Source organism: Daphnia magna, linkage group LG2, assembly GCF_020631705.1.
Source record: "Daphnia magna isolate NIES linkage group LG2, ASM2063170v1.1, whole genome shotgun sequence".
Classification (NCBI taxonomy): Eukaryota; Metazoa; Arthropoda; class Branchiopoda; order Diplostraca; family Daphniidae; genus Daphnia; species Daphnia magna.
The window spans coordinates 177,150-197,030 of NC_059183.1; the positions used below are offsets into that span (position 1 = coordinate 177,150).

At 47.4% G+C, this 19,881-nt stretch overlaps 1 protein-coding gene across 1 annotated transcript in view; it reads right to left on the bottom strand.

The window, feature by feature from the left end:
- LOC116915328 overlaps nucleotides 1-19,881 on the bottom strand; it is a 30,280-nt gene that overhangs the window by 4,674 nt on the left and 5,725 nt on the right. The window contains exons 2-19 of the mRNA XM_032920407.2: nucleotides 16,861-18,644; nucleotides 16,429-16,749; nucleotides 14,989-15,949; nucleotides 13,312-13,559; nucleotides 12,794-13,066; nucleotides 11,883-12,719; nucleotides 11,492-11,719; nucleotides 11,359-11,421; nucleotides 5,621-5,785; nucleotides 4,975-5,508; nucleotides 4,724-4,876; nucleotides 4,232-4,330; nucleotides 3,598-4,167; nucleotides 2,742-2,887; nucleotides 2,311-2,581; nucleotides 1,434-2,241; nucleotides 1,139-1,355; nucleotides 60-1,078 (exon numbers count right to left, since the gene is read on the bottom strand). Coding sequence (XP_032776298.2) covers nucleotides 60-1,078; nucleotides 1,139-1,355; nucleotides 1,434-2,241; nucleotides 2,311-2,581; nucleotides 2,742-2,887; nucleotides 3,598-4,167; nucleotides 4,232-4,330; nucleotides 4,724-4,876; nucleotides 4,975-5,508; nucleotides 5,621-5,785; nucleotides 11,359-11,421; nucleotides 11,492-11,719; nucleotides 11,883-12,719; nucleotides 12,794-13,066; nucleotides 13,312-13,559; nucleotides 14,989-15,949; nucleotides 16,429-16,749; nucleotides 16,861-18,504 — 8,557 coding nt within the window. The 5' untranslated portion in view covers nucleotides 18,505-18,644. The remainder of the gene's footprint in view (nucleotides 1-59; nucleotides 1,079-1,138; nucleotides 1,356-1,433; nucleotides 2,242-2,310; nucleotides 2,582-2,741; nucleotides 2,888-3,597; nucleotides 4,168-4,231; nucleotides 4,331-4,723; nucleotides 4,877-4,974; nucleotides 5,509-5,620; nucleotides 5,786-11,358; nucleotides 11,422-11,491; nucleotides 11,720-11,882; nucleotides 12,720-12,793; nucleotides 13,067-13,311; nucleotides 13,560-14,988; nucleotides 15,950-16,428; nucleotides 16,750-16,860; nucleotides 18,645-19,881) is intronic.

The following is a 19,881-nucleotide window of genomic DNA, read 5'->3' on the forward strand; positions in this document are numbered from 1 at the left end:
GAATAAATGAAAATTGAAAAGAGGGCCGGTAATTGGAAAAAAAGAAAAGGCCGGCGCACCTTTGAGCTGATGGCCCGTCAGGTAAGTGTTGTGCGATGAGGCGATGTAATAATGCGCCAACGGGTAGTGCATGTCCTCCTCGTTCGGTGTCAAGTGTTCGCTGCGGAAGGCGAAATTGGCCGCGTCGTTCATGAACGCGGCGAATCCTTCGTAGGACAGGAACGGACCGCTGCGACGTAGAAGCGCATCCGTTTCAAAGCGCAGAATCAGCTCCTTGGCCGATTCCAACGAACACGATTCGTGCTGCTGCGTCTCCATGAACTGCATCAAACTGGTGGTGGTGATGACTCGTCCCAGAGCTGTTGACAGTTCGTGGAACATGTTGCCGTTGGTGGGCGCGGCCAACCTTGCACCACCCGTCGATGGACAACCGCCCCCCGACTTGATGTTGGCCGGCGTTGGAATGGACCACTCGCAAAACAGGTCCATCAAATCCTTGCGCATGCCGATGTTGAACGACTGGAACAGACTGACCGTCTCCGGGAAAGTCAATCGTTTCGTGTCGTTCCTCGCGGGCAGCAAGTAATTTTGGCTGGAAAATTCGCTCGCTCCCGCGGCTGCTGCTGCGCTAGCGCTAGCGCTAGGGTGGCTGGCAAGGGTGTTGGTCCGTGGTTGCGTTCGCTGGACGCCGGGCAGCATATCCAGGCTGTCGGACGAGCCGAAGCTTTCGGTTGTTTCGTTGTTGGCCGACGCCCATTCCAGCCTCCGGTTCTTCGGGCTGGTCATGCACGGCAAGCAGGCGTCGCTGTTGGCGCTCGTGGTGGCCCCTGCTGCTGCAGCGACCGAGACGGGCGAACTGGGGTAGCTGAGCAGGGTCTTGTCTTTGACCAGGGCGATTCCGGCGATGGAACGTTTCTTCTTGTGCGCAGAGGCCGGACTTGCACGGCCAGCCATCTCAGCCGTGGCCAGACTGCCACCCCCAAGACCAGCCGACTGGGCGAGATGCTGCTGGAACACGTCCCTTCCGCCAAACAGTTTGAGAACGTCTGACTGCCTCGGTCCGCTGCACACGCCGTTCCTTGACCAACATCGAGAGAACGTGAACGTCATTCGGTTGTGGCAAAATTAAACGACTTACATGTAATAGAGTTGAAGGTATTGCTCTTTGAGCCAAAAGAGTCGACGATCGCCGCCGTTTTGTTGCCTGCGGACGGCCTGAAGGGCCACTTGGAAAAAGGAGGCCCAATGGCGAGCAACGAGCGGCGGACAAACAAAGACGGTGACGCGGTTGTCGCTCAAATTGCGGCCGTACACCAAGGAAATGCACCAAGGGCCGTCGGCCAACGTCGGAATGGCTAAAGGCGCAAATAATGTAACGTCAAACGTAACGTAATGACTAAGGAGTGCGACGTTGCAAAATGGAACCAAAATACCGTAACGTCGGGCGATGGAAATGAAATCGGTTTCGCGACAGCAAAGGGCCACTTCCTTCAAGGCAGCCACGTCCAGGTAACCTTCCTCGATGCCTCCCCCGCAGACTTCGCCGTCGCTGGCACCGCCCATGCCTCCAGCGCCGGCCGTCAACGGAGACGGCCCATTGCCCAATCCGTACTTGAGTTTCAGTCCGGCCGTAATGTCCACATCGGGGTTGGCGAAAAGAGAGGAGCTGTCGCCGCTGTTGTTGTTGCTGCTGCTGCTGCTGCTGCTCCCGCCGCCGACAACGTTGCCGCCATTCCAGGGAGTCCGGCTCCACGTCAGAGTGCCGTGACTCCGCTCCAGGCGCAATAAGACGGGCACTCCCCTGGAACCGTCGGCTTCGCAGTGGATGACCGTCGTCCCGTTGGTCAACACCTTGACCGTCCTCAAGTCGAGGCCGGCCGCGTCGCGGCAGCACAAGTCGAAGAGCGTCACTCGGTGATCGGTGACCGGGCCGGCTTTCGACTGGCGCAGGGATCGTTCCGACCAGTCCCAGTCCGACCAGTCCCTGCTGCACCTGGAAGTGGTTGCGCTGTCGCTCGTCGTGCAAGAGTCTGAACCGCTGTCGCTGCTGCTGCAACACTGGCCACTGGAACTTTGATCGCTGCGGCTCTGCGTCCGTTTCGGCCGTTTCTCCGACTGGCGCTGGTAGCGAGCGATTTTCTCCAAAACCTTTTGCGCGGCCCTGATTTTATCCAAATTCAAGAGTCCGCCTGTTCCATGAAAGGCTAAGAATTGATCCTCTCGTCCGATCTCCGACAGGTGCTGTTAAACCCCAATGATGAGAGTCCAAAGAGTTGAATGAAAGAGGGGCACAAACTGATCAAAACTTACTCTCAAGACGGGCACGGCATTGTCGTTGGAGGAGACGACGATGATGCTGGGATTCTGGCACAGCGTGGCTTTGAGGTCGCGTACGAAAACGCCGAAAAACGGGACGACGCGGCGACTGGTCGACTTGCATTTGAGTCGAAGGGCGCCAGCCAATGCCCGTCTGTACTCTTGGCTCGTTTCTCGCGACAGCAACGCGCTGGCCAGAAAATCCAGTTGAGGTAATTTCTCTTTTTCCGTGATGGACAGCCAGAACGGCTTCAACTTGTCCGACCTGCCGACGCGCAAAAGAGAAACCAAGAGAAAATTGGTCAGTCGATGGACGTCAACATTCCGCTGATCAGCCGAATGGAACCACAGACACACTGAAGCAAACACAAACAAATCGGCTCTCAACAGAAGAAGAAAGACCTTGAAATTGCCAGTTGCAATACCTGAGTCCGACTACGATTTCTGTGGCCGCGTGAAAGTTGCCCAAGTTCCAGCAGATGACGGCCGTCCTAATGAGACAGGAAAGGACGGTTTTGCGTTCGTCGTGACTTGGCGGCGAGACGATTAGATGCGTCACCCAAGAACTCACCTAAAAACAACAAACGACTACAAATTAGCCAGAAAGATGGAAATCAAATTCAATGCACGACCTTCTTCTCCTTCGACGGAAGGATTTTTTAAAAAACCAGCCATCAATCATTGGGCTGCTCAAATCTTATAAATGTTCAATGGCACGTTCTCTCTCTCTCCACTAGCTCACATTGTTGCCCTCAAGCGACGGACGGAATTTGACACGGCAATCAAAAATCAAATCAAATTTTTAATTCTCATTTCTCCTTCATGGGAAACGAGCAAAACTCGCATCGGCGCGGAAACTTCTTCTTCTTTTCTTTTCGTGTTCGTGCGTCGGTCGTATATCAAGAGATACACGCAGGGGGGAGAAAGTGGCCAGCACAACAAGTCCGGTGCCGGCCACAATCATTTTATAGTTTTTTTTTTCCCGTTTTTTTTGTGTTTTTTTTTACGATTAACGTTTTAACGGAACGCAAACGGCCCTTGGGCGGCGTATGCGCTCCGTCGCTTTTGTTTTCGGTTGTTTTTGTGTTTGTTTTCTTATTTTTTTTCTCTGCAAAGTATTTCTTTTTTTTTATTACAAAATAATTGGCTAATGAAAAAAAGATGAAAAAAATAAAAATCGGAGTATGGACTTTTGGGTGGGGCCGCCAGCCCATAAAAAAAATAAAAAAATAAATAAAAAATAAAAATCAAAAAAAATGAAAATATGAAATTGTGTTGAACCTCATTGAAACGATGGATGAGGGAAGGCACTCCATTTGCGGCCGGTTGGGCGTTGGCCGATTGCTGTGACGACGACGAAAACGGTTGATGGGGGTGCTGGCTAGTGCTGGAGGCGGAGGCTTGGTGGTGCCGGGCAGTGAGATCGGTGGTGCAATGGCGGAGGTAGTCGATTGGTGGGACGCTGTTGAACAATTCGTATTCAGTTTCCGTCAATTTCAGGGCCACCTCCTCCGGGAAAGGCAACAGCCTATGCAAGATGTTGAGCTCGTCCGGAAAGGAGGGCGGAAGGGCCAACATCCGTCGCGGAAGAGCCGACGTCGAAGCGGACAAGGACGACGAAGAAGACGCCGATCCCGTTCGATTGACGCTCTCGTGCGCATGTTGCGATCCAGCCGTGTTGTAATCCGACCCGTCTGTTCCGGGGTAGGCCGGATTGAGATGCTGCTGCAAATCCCAAAGAGCTGCGCCGAGATCTTGCAAGGACGACGGCGAGGGAACCACAACATTCCAGCGAGTGGCGCGAAATTCAAACGTCACTCGATCGTGCGATCGACCACCGCCCAATTGCCACTAGATTTTCATTTCAAATTTATTTTGATTTCGTCTAAAGGATAAAAACAACTAGATCAATTACCTGCATCAGATCGCTGGTCGATTGCGATTTGGCCAGCATCCTAGTCTTGCTATCCAGCAGCGTGATGGACGACGGGCCAAGAGCCAAAAGTCGATTCGACTTTTTTTTTCATAGAAACAGAAAAAGGAAAATGTTTTATGATTGGAAATGAACGTGTAGAAAAACAAGGGGAGTCCGTCGTTGGCCGGGGTTTTTCTTAAAATACAACGATGTTTTAATTTTTGTTTAAAAACTAAATTCAAACTGAAAAGGAAAATCCCTGAGCTGGACAGTTGAAAGTCGAAATGTCATCTTAAGCGTGACGGAATTCCCAGCGAGAGAAAAAAAAACAGACAGACCGTTGGAATAAATTTTGCCTTTCGTTATCTCAAGTGATAAATCATTTAAAAGGAAAAGGCAGTGAAAGTTGTTAATCGCCAACAACTTTCAGCACCACCATCGAATGGTGGATTTCAATGACTTTATTATGGCATGTTTAATATAAAGACTCACCTTTTTCTTGGTATGCAAATTGCTAATAATCTCGCGGACGTGAAACAGGTGGCAATTGAAGGCGGGCAATCGTTGACACGTCTGAATGTAGAGCCTTTTCAATTGAGCCTCCGACTCGTAGACGGAAGAATGAAACAGCTTCCTCTTGGTCTCCTTTTTGTTTTCATGTTTTTCGGAATATTTTCAAACAGTTCAAAATAAAATAATCGGCCCCCCATAAAACAAACGTGAAATCAAGAAAAACGACTCACTTTGACAAGGCGGGGCATATGTTTGGCCTCCCAATAGTAGGGCGGAAGACAATCGACCAATGCATCGGCCAGCACGGCATTAGCGACGCAAACATCGGCCGTCTGTTGGTTGCCGATCGGATTGGCCAACGAGTAGGAGCTGTTGTTGCTGGCCAACAGTTCCGTCGATCCGGCCGATTGCTGTTGCGGTGGTGCGGAAGGTGCGCCGAACGAAGACGAGAACCAACTGGGCACCACGATGGCATTGCTCTCCGACGAGTAGCAACGACGGAAGATCGATGGCCGTCGTCGGTGTTGCTGTTGTTGCTGTTGTTGATGTTGTTGTCGCGTAGGGACGACTGCCACCGTTCCGAATCGGCCCCTGCTGGCTAAATCGCTGGCCGATTGAAACAACAAATCATCACAAGAACGGACAGTTGTTTGCACAGCAGCAACGACGTCCTCCTTGTTCCCTTTCAGGTGTGGATGAAGCAGCCGGCCACTGGATCCAGCGGCTGCTTCTGCCACCGTACCGGCCAGTCTGGTCGCACTTTCCTGCGTTTTGACATGTAGAACTTGAGAATGTGGACAGGAGGGGGGCGGGCGGGCGGCAGGGGCGGTGGGATGTAAAGAAAGAATGTCAACACACAAAAAAAGAAATGCCAACCTGATTGTGTTGCGTTTGCGGATTGCACGACTGTTGAGACGAATATTTGGAGCTGGCCAATTTAATGCTGGGCAAACACTCTTGCAATCGCAGCTGGATGGCCGCCAAAGAAGCCGCTTCTTCTTTGCTGCACGGCAGAGCTCCCGTCGTCACCAATCGTTGCAACTGTTCCAAAAAAGACGAGCGTTCAAAAAGAATGAAATTAGGATTGCAACGGACATTTATCAGCGTCTTGTTGGATTTTCAAAAGGCCCAAACTGAACGAAACGGACAAAATGAGTCTGTTATTATCATTTATCTTTATTGAAATGGTTAACTCTCTGTGTGTGTGTTTTGTGCTCGCATTATAGAGTAGACAACGTGTAGTACTACCCCGCTGGGTTGCATCCAAAACGTGGCTGGACCCAAAGTCCAACGTCGTCGTTGTTGATGACGGGCCTGCGAAAGGCAAGAAGAAAATGAACGTCGGATGCCACGCGCAGCCACCGGATAAGAAACTCGTTGATTTTTTTGCCTCGTCATCATTTTGCGTCTTTGATGGCGTGCAATGCCAATGTCCTTGCAATCAGCTGATTGTTGCTGTTGCTGTTGCTGTTGAGAGAATCGTCGAAAATTGCGGGACGACAAGGACGGACGTCGATCTGAAACGTACAGCACCACAACGGCCGACGTGGAGATGATGGATAATCCTTGCGACACGGCCGTTAAAGAGCATCGTTGATGTTGTTGTTGTTGTTGTTGGCTGACGTCGAGCAAAAGTCCGTGTTGACTGACGTAATTATTAGAGGCGGCCTGGCCGGCTATTTCAATCCTGGCTCTGGCTGGTGCGCTATTTTTACGGATGATGGCGTTTCGTCTCTGCAACGTTGCCGACGTCGACGACGACGAGGACGAGGACGACGAGATGACGATGCTGGGCATCGACGCACCTCCTCCTTTGGCCAAATCCTGAAGGAGTCGCAAAGGAGCCGGCAAAATGGAGCCGGAATGGTGACAAATGCCCAGACGCCGTGCTCTTTGCTGGCTGCGCACTTTGCCTCCTCCACCTACACCGGGAGATTGGCTCTTACCTTCGCCCATTTCTTGTTTCTTTTTATGGCACTTTTGATTCCCCTTTTTTTTCTTTCTTTTTTTTCTTTTTGGAAGCAAAACGCAATCGAGAAAGAAAAAAAAAAAACACTATGATGACGTCATAATCCCATCGACCGCCATTTTCTTTCTTCCTTTGATTCACGTTTCCATTTTTTCGAAATGATTGTTATGATTTTCTTTGCCGTTGTTTCTAGCAGAACGGAAAATAGTTCATTTGCTGTCCTTCATTTGCTGTTCAATATGTCCGTCTCTCTCTCTCTCTCTTTTAGCCACGTGATCCACTTTCAGATCCCTTTTCTCTCTCTCTGTCTCTGTCTCTCTCGTCTGTGTAGCTCTGACAATAAGAGAAAAAAGGGAGGGCAAACAATCAGCTCGAGGCAGAGGCGATTATTTCAGCTGCAAACGTGTCGATTTCAACTGGCGGATCGGATGGGCGTCGCACTCATTTAAATTACAGGACAAAATATCCAGATGGATTCCACTCTTGGCAAAACCGCAAAAACATTTAAATTCGATTTACTTTTAGAAAAAAAAAAAAAAAAAAGAGTTCACTTTGCCCGGCAGATTTGAACACGAAAAAAGAGAAATCGTTCCATGCGCGCCCGCGGTTTTCTTGCTTATCATTAACCCAATTCTTTTTTTTCTTTCCTACAACGATGAGAATGGAGAGAAAAAAAAAAAAAAAAAGTGGATGGCCAAAACAATTTTTAGCTCTCCATCACAACACAATCAGCTGTTTGTGCCAGCCGCAAAACAAAAAGCCGCCCAAATTTATCCGCCGATATTCGCACATTATCGCAATCACAAGGGGATTTCCACTGGAACAACGTCGAAACAACAAGGTAATAATTTGGGGTTTTTTTTTTTTTTTAACTTAAGTTTGTAAATGAACCGATAGGTCGGCAACAAACTCAATCGAAAACCGACACCACGTAACTCTAGTAACAAACTAAAATTCCTAGTGCGTGTGTGTGTGTGTGTGTGTGGTGTGGAGGGGGATGCTGTATGACGGGTGGGCCGCCCAATCACTCCACTAACCCAAACGGACCAACCAAATGGACACAAAAAAACCTTATATATATTTTTATTTTTTTAAACAGGTTTTGTTTTTTTTTTGTTTCTTCCATCATAAAAAAACAAAAAAAAAAAAATCCTTTCTCTTTCACCTTTTTTTTTTCCCCCCGTTCTTGTTTTTATTCTCATTTTCTTCCTTGCCCAAGTCCAAGACATTGACGGACCGGATTCGACTTGTATCTCGTTAGCCAAGATGTTTGCATGTACCTCATTGGTTGGCCCACTATTACAAAGGGAGGGAGGAGAAAGGCTCGTTCACAAATTATTGATGAAATTCAGATCGGGGCTTCTGCATTTCATTCGGCCCAAGAAATGTTAAAAACGATTCAAAGGTAAAGGTGTCCAAAGAAATGAGACTTGCCAGCCAAAGAGAGAAAAGAAAGGAAAGAAATAAAAACAGCTGTTTTGAGGAAGAGAACACGTGCAGGTATCCGGAGCTCGCCTTATTATTCATACAGACGCCGCCGCCGCCGCCACCACCACCGATGCCGCCTTTCATAACTTGCATTAATAACATTCCTTTTCGGATCAAGTTGCCTTTCGCCTTTCTCTCTCTCTCTCGCATCCGTTTCCATGGAGATATGCAATCGACTGATGGATTGCATATCCAATCTTGTTTTGTTTTTTTTTTCCGTTTCATTTTTTTTAATTTAGCAGAAAGAGATAAAAATCAAGCCGCTTTTCCTCCTCCTTTTTTCTTTCCCCCATTGCTTTTTGAATATAAATCCAAACAGACACACACACAAAAAAAAAAGAGAAAATTTGGCGTTTTCGTAACAACTCAATCGTCGTGGCGTCGCTTTTTTTGCTTGTTCGACACTTGTCAAATACAAGGAAATGATGCCGGACAAAAGACGTTGTCGTCGCCTCAACATTTGTTTCTGGGTGGCATTGTTCTTGTTTTTTTTCTTTTCCTTGGTTTTTCTAGAGCAAAGTGTAGCAATAAGTCATCGTTCCAAAGGTCAACTCGTTTTTTTTGCAGCAGCAGCAGCAGCCCCCCAGAAAGAAAAATAAGAACGGACAAAAACCAATGACTCATATTTCGGTTTTCAGGAGGAGGAATGACATCACGTCTTTGAACAGTTCGAGTTTCAACAGGTGCCCACATCTTTTCGAATGTCGAATGATGGGAACGAAAATCAACCAGCCTAGCAGACGACATTTAGGGAAACTTGATAAATAAATGGCCTTTTGTTAATAACGCAAATGATCCATTGGCATTGATCCACAAAAAAAATCAGGGTAAGTGAAGGATAACTAAATGAACAGAAAACAAACTCGTTTCGGGTTAACAACAAGTAGTAGGACATTGTTTTGTTGTTTTTGTTGTCTAGGTATTTCCCCCCCCCCCTCCTCCTTTGGGGACGGCATGGAAATGATGAATAATGAGCCAACATACTTGTAGCTGTACAAATCGGGTACTCACGTTGTTGCTTGTCGGCTACAAAAAACGAAAGCACTCGTGCCTTTCCATGGCACCCAAAAACAACTCGATAATGCAAACAAGATGTTTGTTGATTTTTTTCAAAGCCTGCGGTTTTGATGTATCCAGAATTCGGCCAATACCGGTACACACTTAAGCCACAAACCAACTTTTGTTTTGCTTTCTGGTCAATTCATTCACTCGACCAAACTAAAAGGAAAACAAACGAACTAGTTAAAACTACACAGCCTACGTCGGCGACACAACAAAACACACAAGAAAAATACCAAATCTATGGTTGAAAAAGAACACATACACACACACACAACACACACACACACACAAAAAGAGGCAGCCAGAGCACAAAAGCCGCTGGCTCTGCTGTTGGCGTTTGACTGGCCCCCAAAGCGTGTCATCCATCGACAACTAAAGGGAAAAACACCGCCAGCCAGCAGCACCACCAAGACTTCCCCCCACTAAAAAAAAAAAAAAAACCTTTTTTACAGGGGGAAAATGAAAAAAAAAAACTGGCAACGGGCATTTATTATTTCTTTTTTAGAGTATACACACAACCAATGAGTGAGCTCGAATCAGTTGAAGGAAAAAAAAAAGAAAAAAAGAGAAAAGGAAATGTGTTGAAGGGATATTTTTTTTTTTTTCTTTTCTTTCTTGGCTGGTGACACCGTACGTGTTTCATATACTCTGTGTGTGTGTCTTGCACAAGGCACCGACTTTTCGATGGTTGGCCCGGTTTCCACTCGTTTCCTTTTTCTCTTGTACACGTCTCCTTCAAACAACTCCACCCCGTTATTTCTTTACCACAGGTCTTCAAACGTTTAGTGTCGTATTTTTTTTTTCTAACCCTTTTCTAGTTTGTGCCATTCCTTTCTCGTCTGACATTCTGCATCATTCCGTTCACCGTTTTATTTTTGGGGGGGGCGAAATGAAAAAATTGCAAATTGTTTAAAAGTCTCCTACTCCAACCAAATTTGGCTAGAATGCAGGAAACATCCTATCATAAAACTCGCCACTCACTAGGTCTCTTTACCTGTCAACCAGATATGAAACGAAAAAGGAAATTTGCCTGTCGGGAAATTCCCACCTGTTTCATGTTTCGCTCGCTAGATGGCTACATACCACCCATATTATCATTCTTTCTTTTTTTTACATTTATTTTTTTCTTCGCATGTCAACTGTCAGAATGTCAGATATGTAAGTAATAAATCGTCCTGGAAGAGTTCCAGCCGATCGAAATTCAAGACAAACAAATAAAAACCCCCCCAAAAAAAACAAGGAAAAATAACAAGAACGACATCAATAACCACTTGGCAACACCAACGCACCTTATTATAAATAATAAATTTCAGCGATTTCTCTAGGTGTACTCTTGTTTTTCGGTGTCGACACACACAGTAAGGGCCGAAAAAAACAAAAAAAACAAGAAACAAAACAAACAATAAAAGCAAGAATTCCCCACCCGAGAAAAAGAATGTTTGTTTATTTCGGCGTATCGGCGGCGTTGCACGCGCGCGTACCACAAATTGTTGTTCGTGCGTCTGCGAGTTGAAACTTGAAAGAGACAAATGAAACAGCGGAGCAGTGGCAAAAAACTAGCAACTAAACATCGCTAATTAGGTTGGCGTACGTTTGGGAATGGCATGGGGAATGGCCACCTAGCGTCAAAACGCGCTCCGAATCGCAAAAACGAGGAATTGCGATAAAGAGCCAACGAGATACCTGAGAAAATGGGGTCTGCAATTTCGTAGCGGAACGCGTCCGATGAACTCTGTTTAAAATTGCGTTCAGATTTGCGCCTCGTGGAGCTGGGCAACGTTGGGAAAGACAAGACGGGCGGGTCGGTTTGTAATCGAGACGACATCACGGGATCGAATTGCTTCGCTGAGCTCGACACATTCCTCACTGGAGAGAAGTTGCTCAATCGCTCGTGTTACACACTGTACTCTTGCCAAAGATATTTGATCACAAAACGTGCATCAGACAACTAGATGATGTTTCCTATCTCCTTTTCATGTCCCTTTTCCACATCGTTTCTCTTGTCCAGGGCGAGGTGAACGAACAAAATTCATTGGCGGTGATTGGAATTTCAACAACAACAAATAAATACACGTAGATAATAAACGAAACTCACCTGATGGTATTCAGCGTCGACAACAAGCTCGGCACTATCGGCTCCCTTGTGTCCGTCCAGCAACTGAATTTTGAATTTTGAATTTTGAATTTTTGGCAAAAATAGCAAAAAACGGCAAATGAATTGAAATTACCGGAGAGATGAATCGGTTTCGGATGTCGTCGACTTGACGACCAACGACGCTGTCCGACAACTCATTACTGGCGCCACCGTCCGTACTGCTGCCATTATTATTATTATGATTGGTTGCTGCGGCTGCAGCAGCCGCAGCCGCGGCTTTGATCGATTCCAACATCTCGTCCAATTCGCGGCATGTCCTTTCGCTGGAACGCACATTCACAATGCCTTGTTCCATCGATTCCTGATAGAGAGACGCACATTTTCTTATTCATCATTATTTTTACGAGCACACACACAGACACACACAGACATGAAGAGATCGATTAGGAGAAGGATGTCAACCTTGAATCGATTCCATTTTCAATCGCCTAGTGACAAATGAATCGAATTGCGATGCAATTTACCTGCAGAATGTGAAGAATGGCAAGGGCGTAAGACTCTGTGTTGTGCTGCTGATGCCGTCCAGCAGCAGCAGCAGCAGCAGCAGAGCGGCACTCGTCGTTGCTGCTGGACCGAGAGGTTGATCGACTGACGGGAGACGATTGTTGGATAACAGATGGCTCTCGTTTCCTACCGTCGTCCTCGTCCGCCTGGCGTTGCTGTTGGTGGTCGGCTGCCATTAACCAGCGACTGGACGAGGCCGGCGATAGGGAGCGCCTGTTATTCGAGTAGGACGAAGTGGTGGCCAGCCGATTCGGTTGCGACGGCACCAACGGGTGTCGTCGCAATTCGCTCAGGCTCGGGAAATTTTGCAGTTGGCGCTGAAACGAACGCAACTCGTCCAGCTGGTTGCAAACACCACCTGCCGGCCGACCAGCACGGACGGACAGGGCCGTAGCTGCCGGCGATTTGGAGCCACATCTCATCTGCTGATGGGCGTCGTTGAGGCCCATTTGAGATTTGGATTTGCGACGCATGGCCAATGCGGCCAGGTTGTTTTCCGACTTCTGCTGGCCGCCGGCCGTCATCAACATGAGTGGCAGTTGCTGGCCTCGGCCAGCCATTACTTTGGCACAGGGAAGAGGCAATAATTGCATCGTCGCTAAAATGGCTTCCGTCGGATTAAAACGGCCCGTCGCCGCAGCTGTCGTCCCTCGCTGTCCAGCAACGTCTTCCTTTCCATCGTCGTCGTCGTCTTTATTTTTGATTCGCTTCGATTCTATTTGTTGGATTAGCGAGACGGCAGGTCGAATCTCATCTTCTGTCGATCCGTCGTCGTCATCCGCAAACGAAATGTCCACCTACGAAATTCGATACGATTTAATTGCGTTCGACTCGGTCCCATCGCGTACAATAAAGGCTACAAACGAATTACGTGAGGTAAGAGCTGGGCTTCAAGTCGAGAAATGATTCGCTCGTCGGCCGGCAGGGAAAGTTCACGACGGACGAGCACCGGCCTCGTGGCGCTGGTGGCCGCTTTCGGCTGGCGCTGTTGCTGATGGATCTGATGGATCTGATGGACGATTTTGCGTGACAAGATCCAGTGATGCAACAACCTCAAAACGATGATGGGATCGATAAGGACGGGCAGACTGTTTAAAGTCATCACTTTGGCAACTTCGTCGTCGTCGTCGTCGTCGTCTCCAGCCTAAAGTTGGTCGTTGTCGTGTCATCAGTCACGCGGGAAAAATTTCAAAAAGAGTAAAATCAGTTCGCCTTCATCATCAATCGCTTCGATGCACACCGTCGACCACACCCACGCTCCAATAATCCCTGCCCTCTTCTTTTTTTCTTTTTCTTTTTCTTTTTTTTAAATTTTATCGCTTCACCTGTGATGTCTAAATGGCACGAAAAGAATCGTACAAACTATAATTCCCAATCAGAACGAAATACCGTATGATAGTCGAGCATCCGCATGGCGACCTCTTCCGGGCTGATGGCGACGGTCGTCGGGCGATGACTTGTCGTTTGGTTGTTGAGCGGAGAAGAAGAGGCGACTTGAATAACCGACGATGGGCTGGTCAACATTTGCATAACATAACTGTCTTCGGCTGTTTCGTTGATGCCGCTGGTCGACGGCAGCTGTTGAGAGCACGGGGAAGAAGAAGGCGCAGCTTCTGCCCAACACTCGCCCCCCGATCCTGCAGTGACGTGATGGCGAAAAGAAAAATGTGCATTTTCGAAGGAGAAACAAATCGATGAATCGATTGGTTTTATACTTGACAAACACGCCAACTCTGAGGCTGATCGTTATTCATGAAACCCTTACGTATATAGACCTACGGCCAACCCATTTATCGATCCTCGTGCTGTTTCCATCGTCTGAAAAAACTCTCAACCCCCTACTCCCCCCCACCCCAAAAAAAAAAAGAGAATGCTCTTTAACCGACCGGAAACAAATTCAAATTATCGATCAGAGATTGTCAACAAGCAAACAAGATAAGGAAGGGGATACGTCATGAGGGCAATTTTATTAACCAGTATTAAGGGCGCATTTGCTCTCAATGCAGTCCATCATTCTCTTCTCTGTCTCTCGTTATTCTCGACGGACAAAAAGAGCCCACCATGTTTTTTGTTAGATATATATACTGCACAGTATGTTTGCATTTGGAAGAGAGGGGGCCCCAGAAACACACGAGGCCAAAAAAGACGTTCGTGACACGATGGCTCGACTGATACCGCTGCATGATTCATTGCGACACACAATCCCATCAAGGTACATATATACACTATAAAGTTATAGACCTTACGCTGGATGATGTGTAGGATAGTCTATACGTCTATATGAGACTGGCTTTGGCTACGTATCGACCTTTCTCGTTCGTATCAATATCAAAGCAAGAAAGGCCATTATATCATAGGCAATAAAGATCAGGACTGTCGTCTATAGAACTCTACAAACAAGAAATGAACTCTTAATGATAATGGCTTCAAATCAATGGCCAAAAATAACATCAAACGATGTTAAAGCTATAGGCTGTCCTTCTAATAGGCCTATACTAATATACAAACATGTTTGGCGTGTTAATAAGCTGCGGGAATAGGCAATATTAAGTGCGATCAAAGAGAGTCGTCGTGCTGCACGATGATGTCGAGGATCAATGGATAGAGACATCCTTTCCCTTGCTGTATATAAATAAAGAGAGATCACCAGCAGACGTCTATTGAATGCCATATACGTTGTAGGCTATACGGCTCGATATGGTGCATCCACCAGTGAAACCTCATCAACTGAATTGCTTTCGACGATGGGTCGATACGACGTAGATTCTTATATTGCTCCACCAACCGACCGAAGCCAATCGAGTTATCCGGTCGGAATTTTAAAAAATAAGAAAAAATAAATAAAAGAAAAAAGCCCCGTTAGATGGCGAAATCAATCTTCATCAGATCCGTATAGAGTTAGGCCTATACGTAGTACGGTATAAAATAGAGCACTGCCTCCCCCTCCTTTTCAATGGATAACATCCAACCCAATAAAGAGAGATTTCCGTTGAATCGCTATACGCAGTACTTGTATAGTCTAGTCTATCGATCGTGATTATCATATGCAAATTGTTTTGAAAATACCTTGGAAATCGAATAGGGAGACGCGCGGGCCGAGACAACGAGCCAATCCGAGGTAGACGAGTGCCCTGGCCGCGTGATGTTTAACGATCCTCGAGAATCTGGTCGTGTGATTGGTGTAGTACCACTCGTCGGACGGAAGGACGAGTTGCGTCAACGCGTCCGGTATGCCGGAATCGAGTAGCCGTCGCTGGTAGGGATAATGCAGAGCCAAAAGCGCCACCGTTTGGATGATGAGACAAAGAAGTTGGGGATCCAACGTGTAATCCAAAGCTTCGACCATCATTCGGAGCTGAGCCTCGGCCATCAGCTGATCCCTGGACAAGGCGGACGAGCCGGCCATGTACAGCAAAAGACGGGCACTCAAAATCTGCAGACAGTGGTGGCTGCATTGACGGATGCGCAGGCTGGGCGTGCACCGGAATCGACTGCTCTCGTGTTGATGCTGGCCCACGACCAGACGACGATGCAGCGTGATGGCGTTCAACACTAAACTGAGCACCGTCCCGGCGTGAACTTTGTCCGACAGTAATTGCGTCACAGCGTTGGTCGCGTTCGAATGCACCGGTCTGGACGGAGCGCTACTCGCTTGTTGTTGAATCATTTCTTTCCAAAACGAGCAACGAGATGCGGCTGTCGTTTTGGCAGTTATGGCCGTCCAATGGCCAATGGCTGATGGCACTTTGATTAATGTCGAATCCGGCTTGCCTGTGTTGTTTCTTCTCTGCCGTTTGGGTCGTCTGTCGGCCAGCCGTCGTTGGCGACGACGTCGATCGGCCATCGACCTACTACTCGTCGCCATTGACACGTCAATTATTTTGTTGATGAAGACGAGCGCGGTGAACTGGACACTGTGCGTCCCGGCCAACAATTCCACGCCCACCTGCAGCAATTTGCTTAAAGCCGAATCCATTGACTGGTAATCTTTTGTTCCCGATGGACCGACGGCCGTTTCCAACGCAGACTGCGTAACCCGAGCACAAAACAAGGCAACCGTCAAAACATCACAAAAAAGCAAAACAAGAAAACATGAGAACATTTGATGAATTTCTTATCAAGTTGCGGACATTTATGCACGGCAATGCGGGGGGTGTTGGGCGCGCTGAATAATGACTCTATAATGAGATTGATGCAGCGCATGAGAGTACGGCAGTCTTGTGTATATCAAAAGCTTTTGCGCGAAGTAATTGGAGTGGCGACTTGGGTCTTTTAACTACAGTCTACTGCGTCCAGTCGTCGTGGACGTCAACTTATTTCCAACGATAGATGAAACGGAGGAGCTTGAAATGATTGTGCCTCATCAGCTGTTATTCTCGTAGCGTCCGCACACGCATTTCAAAAGAGCGACATCGACCATTATTAGACGATGTATGCAGCCAAGGAAAGGCGTACAATGTACTGTACTACTATAAAGCAAAGTTGTCGATGATACACCGGTAGTACCTTGAGGAGATTGTGAAGAAAAGAAGACATCATCGAGTGGCAAGGCAGGTGGCTGGTATCCTGCAGGGCTCGCACAAAGACGCCCACGTGTTCCGATAGAGAAGGAAGGATCAATGGCAAACATTCGGCATTGGCTGCCATTTTGACGAGCACCGACAGCGAGCGGACCAGACGTTGAGTCCATTCTTCTTCTCTTTTAGGCGGCGTTTGTTGCTCGTTGGTCGACCAAGACGTCGAGTGATTGCCATTGGCAGCCCCGTCCGGCTCATTATTCATGGCCGTATTCGTCATGCCCGCCGTTTGGTGACTTAATTCAGCCAACTGTTGCACGCACACACACACACACACACAAAAAAAAGCGAATCAAACTCAATGTCGTTTAGCCTTTCTTTCCCCCATCCCCCCAACAAAACATGCAGCCAAAGACGTTACCTTAATGGAAGTGATTTCAAACGAATCGTAATAGTCGGTCGAACCTGACACCCCGCCAGATGGCGAAACGTTAGACTCTTGCGATTTCTTGTTAACGAGCAGGTGAGGATGATGTTGGTGAAGATAATGACCCGCCTGGTTAATGATGGCGCTTTGCTGCAAACGACGCAAAATGTTGTTGACTCCTCCTACCGATGTCGTCGGGGCGCCAATCGTCGTCGATGTTGACGTCCATCTGCGGGCATCTTCGTCCGTTTCGGCCTCGTCTCCATCCGCTTCGCCTTTACGATCGGCTGCGACACTAGTTGCCGAATCTGGACCGCAACCGCGGATCAAGTAATCAAAGGCATCGTTGACGAGCTGTTGCTGGACCCTGGGCAAATTGGGTAGAAGAAACACGGGCTGGGTGCCGTCTTTGTCGCGCTGTTCCACTTTGCATCCGTGTTCCAGCAAAAGGAAGACGGCCGGCCACGGGACGGGCGTCTGAACGGCGCACCAATGCAGGGCCGTGTAGCCGTTGGTGTCGTTCAACGGGGCGTTCACGTCCGTCACCAATCCGCCGTCCAGCACGTGCGACGTCCACGTCCAATTCGATGAGGCGATGGCTTCAAATAATAACATCGAACCAGATGAGCCAGCCGTTGATGTTGGTTCAATTGTAGCCGGCGGCTCTTGTTGCAGATGGACGGCCCAGCGTCGCTTGCGGTGAGCTTGCAGAGCGTTGACATAGGACGACGTCGATTCGGCAGTCATCTGTTGGTGTTGTTGCTGTTGCTGTTGCTGTTGAGGTCCAACGACGAGAGACGCAGCAACGGCAGTACTAAGACTACTAACGGTGGACCCATCGGAAGATCGTCTGCTACTGGCCGAAGAGGCCGACAGACTCAGTAAAATATTGCGCAATAATTCCGAACTGCGCCGGAATTCTTTGATGACGGCATTGGACCTTGGGCTAGTCGAGCGGATGCTGCTGTTCGGATGACACGGACTCAATCGATCGCATGGCCGGTCGGCTTGTCTCGTTTTCTGACCCACGTCGTCTTCGTCTGATGACATCCGGCCGACTAAATGAGAAGCCAAAGAATCTCTTGTGCCGCTCGACTCGTCTTTGCTTCTCATTTCAACGGAAGCGGAACGTCGTCGTCCAATGTGTTTGAGCATCCGGCGATTCTCTTGTTGTTGATGACGCTCGTCTTTATTCAACGATGGGCCTTCAACTTGAAGACTCAATGAAGCCTTCCCCTCATCTTCTTCTTCTTCTTCTTCTTCTTCTTCCTCATCCGGTTGCGACTCTTCAACGTGGATGACCAAACGTAAAACATCATCTTCATTATTGACTAAAGCGTGACTCGACTGCTGTTGTTGTTGTTGTTGTTGCAGGGACGGAGGTAGTTGGACGCAAAGTCGCTCGACGTAATTATTTCGAACTGGCCTTGTTGCGATGTTTGATGTTGCAGGTGAACGATGGCATTTCGGCTGCTGGCGCATCGTCAACATGGCCATCATCTTTTGATGACGACCACCATCTTCGTCACGTTGTTGTTGTTGTTGACGTCGCCGACCCAGTAAACTTTCTCTGGCGATTGGAGTAGTGTCCACCGTTGTTCCAGCTGTACGGACCTGATTTGGCTGTTGGCCGTTCATTCATTCAACACAACTGGAGCCTACTGGACGGATCGATGCCAGCTGGATATTCGTTGGTGCATCCGCATTTTTTTTTCATCAGCACTCTGACATCAATCGCCCACAAATCTTTTCTTTTCTTTTCTTTTCTTATTGATAAACTGTAAAGCCAAAGAAAGAAAAGAAAAGAAAGAATATAGTTTAGACGAAACTCATCAGATGGAGGCCAACGTTGTTCCTGTGTGATAACCTAAAAATGCAGTTTGTTTATTGTAAAATGTTGGATAGAGAGAGAGAGAGATGCAAGTCCTTTTCTTTTGTTTATTGGCTTTTCCCACCGACCTCACTCGCTAGATCCACATTTCCAACTAAATTGGGCTATATAAGAGAGAGCGGGAGAGAGGGAGAGAGCGAGAGAAAGAACAAAGGCGGAAAAGTTCTTTGCTCAGTCGTCATTTTGAGATTTTCTTTTTATAAGGAAAAGAAGAGATGAGAGCCAGACATTGGGATCGATGCCAAATGTTTTCTTTTTGTTTTCCCTCTACAAAGTTTCGTCTTCTTCTTCTCTTTGCTGCCCCTTTTCACTCGCAATTGAATCACACGCAGAGAAGAAGAAAACACAAAAAGAAAAAAAGGTGATTTCAATTCAAGAATATACCCATCATCTCTCGGCATTTAAATATCTAAATAGTTTCGGGTGTGCAAACAGTTCAACACGCAATATCCGTCAGTCATCATTGATGAGAAATCCCAGCAGGATGCCGCGCGCTCCGAGTCCAACATTCAATACGTTACGCAAAGGTTAATGGATAATAAATAGTCTCTTTACAGCACAGCAACGTGCCTTGGGAGAAGAGGGAAAAATACGATCGCGGGATCGATTACATGTGTTGACGACACAACAAAAAGAAACAACAGAGAAATGTATACTCTCCCTTATAATATTACAAGAGCCAGCCTTTAGGATCATCACAATAATAGACGGATAAACGTGTTTCGTTAAGATCTTGGGGGGGGGGCTGATGCGTTATTAGTGAAACAACAAACACACGTAATGGCTGTTTGATGCAAGACAGTGGGCTGCCTAAAGTCAATCTATATACAGTAGCAGGAGAGAGTAAGAGATAACGAACTCACGTCTATTACAAAACATGAAAGATATCATACTCGATGGATCTATATGCCTTTAATGATCTCTGTTGATGCACAGCAACTATAATACCTGCATAGAGTGTACGGCTATCCATTGCTAATCGTCATTTCTTTCTACAAACAAACAAAAACAAGACAGCAAATATTCTCTGATTACATCAACATGTATAGTCTCCTATAGGCCTCGCAATAAAACATCTGAAAATACACGAGTTATTTGAAAAGAAAAGAAAAAGAAAAAAGAGT